This window comes from Merops nubicus, unplaced genomic scaffold, assembly GCF_000691845.1.
Source record: "Merops nubicus isolate BGI_N331 unplaced genomic scaffold, ASM69184v1 scaffold51100, whole genome shotgun sequence".
Taxonomy (NCBI): Eukaryota; Metazoa; Chordata; class Aves; order Coraciiformes; family Meropidae; genus Merops; species Merops nubicus.
The window spans coordinates 586-6,932 of NW_008584508.1; the positions used below are offsets into that span (position 1 = coordinate 586).

Sequence of the window (6,347 nt, forward strand, 5' to 3'; positions counted from 1 at the left end):
GGGGCAGGTCTCATGCCTTGTTCTGAGGCAGCACACCTGCTGCCCATCATGCTGGCCTCAGGGCAGCCTCAGCAGTGAGACCCCAAGAAGCTCCAGCCTCGGGGGGAAAAGAGCTGGAGGCTGCTTGCAAAAGAGGGAAGACTCAAGATGTCCCTCTGCCTGCGGAGGTGCAGTGTTTTTGTGTTTGTGTTCCTGCAGCGCACTAGTGCCTGTTGTGCCTCCTGCATGCCTGATGGCTCCTTACCCCCTTCTGTGTCTGCTTCCCCACTCTGGCCCTGATGCGACCAGCTGCTGGGAGACTGGAACTGCTGCCTGTTGCTGATCTGTCTTTAGGATCCACCTGATGGCTGGGCGGGTTCCCCTGGGTGCAGACCGGGCAGCAATGGCACGTGAGATGGAAACCACCTTCACTGAGAATCTCAGATATGCTGCTGACCTCCTGGCCCAGGTAAGTGGGGAACAGGTCCTACTCTGGGGGTGCAGCTCTTAGGGTATGAAAGATGGAGAGTCTGCCCCCAGCCTCGCGTGGGGAAGGAGCCCTGCCTGCTGCAGACGTGACAGGATGCTCTGCAGGGTGACATGACTGTGTTACAGGAAAACATGATTGGACTGGTGGAGCCTATTAACAACCGCATCACTGACCCTCGCTACTATCTGAACACACCCCACCAAGGTAAGGCAGACATCTCTCCCCAAATGTCTTCTCAAGGGAGGAGAAGGATCACCAAAATCTGAAAGGCAGGAGGTTGCGTCACCTGCAGGGAGGTGCTGAGAAAACAGTTGATGAAGGGAGGTCTCAGGGCTTCACTGTGAAACTTCAAGCCTGGAGTTGATGGTCTCTTCATTTCTTGCACCCTTAGCTGCTGCTATCCTGGAGAAGGTTGGACGACCCAACCTGAAGCTGCAGCTGGTGAGTTGGCACTGAAGATCTCCAGGGTCCATGCTTCACCAGCAAACCTTGCACAGCCCCCAGGGGAGTCCCAGGGGCTGTGAGCTTGTTATTCGCTCCTGGGGATGTGGGGAGGGACAGGGACCATAGTACAGCTGTCCTCGACTGCTCACTGCTGAACAGCTGCACTAGCCGTCTCCCCTTGCTCCCACAGGACATCTTTCACTGCCAGATCATGGATGGGAATCTGTCACGCAACCTGGAGACATACTTCCCACTCATTGGTAACATCCTGCACCCAAAGGGGCTCCCCTGTGGCCATGGGGCAGGAGTGACTTTGAGATGGGGCCCTCCTGCTCCACGCTCTGCTGTGGCTGCTTCTGGGTCACCTTGTCTCGTGCGTAGAGAAGGCTGCGTGTCCCACTTCCCCCCTAGGTCATATCCAGATTGCGCAGGTGCCAGAGCGGCACGAGCCTGACAGCCCTGGGGAGCTGAACTTCCCCTACATCTTCCAGCTCCTGGAGTCCTTTGGCTATACTGGCTACGTGGGGTGCGAGTACGCTCCGAAGGGTGAGTGGGCCTGCAGGCAGTCTGAGCCCCGCTGGCAGGTCCAAGCATGGACTGTCTGCCTGGGTACTGTGCAAAGACAAGTGGGTCCTGGGGGCTGGTGGGTAGCAGAGTCCCTGCCTGGGGGTGAAAGCCCTGCCCAGAGCAGAAGCTGCTTCAGCTTGCCTGGGGGTGCCAGCAGGAGACATTATCTGTTGCTACAGGAGACACCCTGGAAGGTCTGGGCTGGCTACGCTCATACTGGGAGAGCCAAGGGCTGCAGCCTAGTGGGACCAGCAAGGCAGCAGAGTAAAACAGGGAAACACTGGAATAAAAATCAAAGCTATGGCATAACAGAGGAGCACATCTGTCTTCTCTATGACTCAGGGGGTTGAAGAGTGGGATGGTTAGGAGCATTTACTTCCCTTCCATAGGCCCTGCTAGGACCCTCATCTATTCAGGGAGTGAAGCATGTCATATTTGGGGATGGCTTGGGCACCACTGTAGGTGACTTTGGGTATACAGGAGAACCTTCACTTCCTGGCTGCAGGGGTGTCCAGGGAAAGGCTCCCACTCTCCCTTGGAGGGGAGCATTTGCTTCTTGGTAAGGGTGTGAGTTTCCCCTGGTCCAGCTCCAGCTGCTGCCTGGAGCTGTGGGAAAGAGGGCCCTGGGCTTCCACCTCCTGCAATTTTCAAGGCTGCTGCCAGTGCCCAGTGCTGATGCTGCAGCAACCGGGGAAAGCGAAGCAATCAGCCCCTCGCAGGCTGCCCGAACCAAGGTAGGCTGGGAGCTGCCTGCCCACGGATGCTTGGGGCTGTCAGTCCTGCTGCTTCTGCTCCAGAGCAAGTGTGGGACTCTGGTGCAAGCCCAGCTGGCCCCACAGCCAGGGTTGTCTCTGCATCCCTTATGGAAGGTTTTCCACATCCTAGCCTACAGCACGTAAGCAGGGATCTGGTCCAGTTTATTTCACAGACGCATCGATGGCTTTAATATACAATATCTCCATAAAACCTTGCCCTGCTCCAGTTCACCCTCCTGTCCCATTCGGTGCTCTCCAGCCTCGCTGCCCAGAACCCCGACGTCCAGGAGCGGTGCCGCTGAAAGGCAGCGCGCTGCGCGGCCCCGCCCCGCGCAGCAGACGTGCTCTGTGCGCTCCTCTGTGCCTCCCCCCAGGCAGGAATCACCTGCAGGTGCCACAGCTGTGTCCCTGAGAATCGCTCTGCTTCAGCCAAGCCACAGCACCCAAGCTCCTGCCCCTGTGGTTCGGTTCCAGGTCACTCAGTATCAAACCCACCGAGAGGGGCACACCGAGGGCCAGGCCAGCCAGCCGGCGAATGACGTTGATGCACACCCCCAGGCTCCTGCTTCCAGCCGTGCTGCAGTGCTGGAGCTCAGGTCCTTCCCCATCCTCACCTGTGGCACTACCGCGCCAAGAGGCCCGGTACGCGTGCTGCTCCAGGGCGTGGGTGCCGGTGCTAGAGCAGGCCTGTCCAGAGGTTGAAGCAGGCAGTGTTGATAACTGACTCCAGGTGGTGGTATGTGGACACAAGCTGGGGCAAGGGGCTCTCGCTGTTCTGGGGCTGCACGGGGAAAGGCTCCCGGAAAACCACGGTGAGGCTCTGCCGAGATGGAGACACTGGTCAGGGGGCAGGGCTCAGAGAAGCGCTCTGCAGTCCCTAGCCCAGGTGCGTGGGCACTTTTTTGGTGGTGTCAGACAGAAGTCCCAAAATGCCAATGGCACTAAGCTAGTGCCTCCCTCCAGTTTTCCTGGTGGAAACTAGGTGCAAGGACTTGCCCACTCACTCTGTCCCAGCCCCCACACATCTGCAGTTGCACCAATCCCAGCAGCAGCCTCAGGAGAGGAGGGGATCCTACTGCCTGCACAGTAAATAGGTGCTTCCAGGGAAATTAGAGGGAAATTTCTTCCTCTAAGACAAGGAGTAGGAGTGCAACAAATGGGAAGGGGAGGAGGATTAAGTGTAATAACTACAATCCTAAAAATAAATGCCGGCTGCTCCATTATTGTTAGTGACTGTACTGACAAGGCAGGGCAAGGACAGAGGGGAGCAGAGAAGAGGGTTCAGAAGAGAAGGTTGCTGGTGCTGAAGCAGAAGAAAAATGCGAGTGACTCAGTGCACTCAGATCACCGTCATGGAGGCAAGACACAGGGACTGCATGTTCTCCAGAGCTGAAACACAGCACACCTAGTAGCCACGGTCCCCTAACCAAACTCACGGAGCCATGAGAACAGCCATGTGACTGCAGAACAGCAAATGCACCACCATCATTTAAGAGGGAAGTGATCTGTGATCCTAACTCCAGCGGTGTGCGAGGCTTTAGAGCAGGCTCGGAGAGAAAGAACGACAAAGAAAATGCAGCTTGGTTTTACCAAAGTGATGTGATAATGCTAGAGTCCCCTTTGATAAGGTAATAATTCTAGAGAAAGGAAACATGGTGTATCTTATCTGAGCTTCAGGAAGGATGTGAGGTAGTGCCCCATGAGAAATTTAGGTAAGTTGAAAAGATATGAATTAATGCAAAAACTATAAGATGAAGATGGTAGTGCTGAAAGGGGAAGTAGCTGGCTGGAGAGGGGTTACAAATGGAGGTCCTCCAGGACAGGTTTCAGGACTCACGTTGCCTGGTACTTTAATGAGCCTGGCACAAAATTGAGCATGCTGATAAAATTCGAGGCACTAATACAAAAGAGCATTGGGATAATCTAAAAGAAGCTCTAGAGACTTTTGAGAGGCCACAGGAATGGGATGAATGTCCAGCACAAAATACAAGGTGAGGGACACAAAGTATTTCTGTTAGAAGATGGGAGTCACTGAGAGGTAATGGAGGGGGGTGGGTGTATATTGTATCAATGACCACAAGGTGACACTATGACCAGTGAGACATGACCAGGAAAAGGCAAGCAGCACCCTCGGCTGTACCAGAAGCACCTGGCAGGGACAGAAAAGCTTCAGTGCAATTGCAGAAGACTCCGCTGAGACTCCTCAGGAACACTGCACACAGTTATGGACACCTGTATTTACAAAGGTTGACCTGAAGCCTGAAGGGCTCTGAATGACAATGAAGCCTTTGGGGAAGGGAAGGGAGGCTTATGAGCTCAGTTTACTTCACACAGCAACACAGAGTTAGCAAAAATTTCACCTTCAGATGTAGAGGTGAATCCAGGAGACCAAGGAGGAAGCAGGTACAGGCACAGTGGAAAGCAGTTTCAGCTCTGAGCTACCACTGGCATGAAGAAGATAGAACTGGCCAGGGCAAAAGCCCCAGCACAAAGTGGGAATGACTCTTCATCATCAGGTGGCAGGAGACACTAAGCAGCCTTCCAGCAGGCACCACCTCTTCTGTCTCCCCTACTTGGTTTTAAGATAGAGCATGCTCTCTTTATAAAGGGATTGGTTATGATGCAGTCTCTGCAAACACCTCACTGTGGACTGAAGCATCTGGTAGATCCCCTGCTCTCAAATGGAGGTGCATTTCCATGCACCCATCTTCCCATGGGTCCGTCCTGCACCCTGCCTGGGAGCAGTAAGTCAGGGGACGTTACTGATGCCAGAAATTAACCAAAGGAAATAAAGCCATAGAGGGCTATAAAGGAAATGAAAAGGCCAGTTCTAGCTCAGGATGGGCCTGAGCCAGATTGTTAGATGTTGGGGCAGTATTTAGGCAAGGTGTTACAAGCTTCTTGACCTGCTCTTATTCTCCCTGGGGCCAGTGCTGGATGAATGCAGACAGACCCCTGGCCTGAGCCAATACAACTGCTCTTATGTTTCCAAGTTCTTACCGTCTTTCCCGAATGGGAATCGAGGAACACAAGAACGAAGCAATCTGTGAACTTCTGGTTGAGCACAACCTGTCAGGAGAGTCAACAGCACACGTTGGAAAGGAGACAGTACAAGCCCCAGGACAGGGATTCAAACGACACCCACTCAGGGATGTGCTGGCATGCAGGACGAGTGGCACGACAGAGCCGTGAAGGTGCAAGTCTGCCTGGCTCACAGGTGCCACTGCCAAACCACGGGGCTATACATGGCCCGGCTCTGCGGGTGCGAGTCCTGCCGGCCTGGGGGCACACGGACTGACAGACACTGCTGCCCCACCGGCACGCACACCTCACGCTGCACCAGTGGCGGAGTGGAGAGCAACACCCTGGTGGCACCCACGCTGTCCTGACAGCACGAGCCAGGCTCACACTGAGAAGGCAGAGCGGGCAGGGCCCTGGGCAGGGGTGAGGCTCCAGCGGGGCGCCAGGCTGTGTCTTACCAGGTACTGGGTGCCGGTTTCAGCGTTGTGGAAGTGCCGACAGCTCTGGGGAAAGCGGCTCAACAGCACTTTGATGAGGCTCTGGTACCAGGAGACCGTCATGGTGAGGAAGGAGTCCTTCCGACATACAAAAGGGCGCCATGGCACAGCAACCATAATGCTACAGCACCCTACAGACCCCACGTCAGATACATCCCTCACAGCCCACTGAGGCATGCTGACCTGGGGCTATTCACTCTCCATAGACAGGTCCATGCAGCCTCCCCATTCCCCGGCCAGCGAGGGGCTACATTCCTGCCTCTACCTTCCCACCAAGCAGGAAGAGACAGGCCCTGCAGGCCCTTCACCCTCTACCCCACTCCATCCCCAGAGCAGACCAGTGGCTGCTGTGCACCGTGACTCCATCCCTGCTGCTCACCAGCTGGGGGTCCACGTCAGCAATGGATTTCCCATGCACGGCATCAAGCAGCTCCTCCAGCTCCACCAGCGAGAGCTTGCCTAGCTTTAGCTTGTCAGAAGCCAGAGGCTCCAGAAGGAAGAGGCGCTTCCAGAGGTTGTCCCTGCGGCAGTGGCACTTGGCCAGCTGCACCATGCTGCTGAGCTGCTTCTGGGCCGACGCCACCTCGGAGGCCA

General features: G+C 55.6%; 1 protein-coding gene across 1 annotated transcript; it reads left to right on the forward strand.

Moving 5' to 3' along the window:
* The first annotated feature begins 337 nt into the window (after nt 1-337).
* On the forward strand, nt 338-1,783 carry HYI (hydroxypyruvate isomerase (putative)). Its single transcript, XM_008944330.1, has 6 exons — nt 338-448; nt 595-673; nt 861-910; nt 1,104-1,173; nt 1,325-1,459; nt 1,660-1,783. The coding sequence occupies exons 1-6, from the start codon at nt 344-346 to the stop codon at nt 1,746-1,748; spliced, it is 528 nt and encodes a 175-aa protein (XP_008942578.1). The 5' UTR covers nt 338-343; the 3' UTR covers nt 1,749-1,783.
* Nucleotides 1,784-6,347: the final 4,564 nt, after the last annotated feature.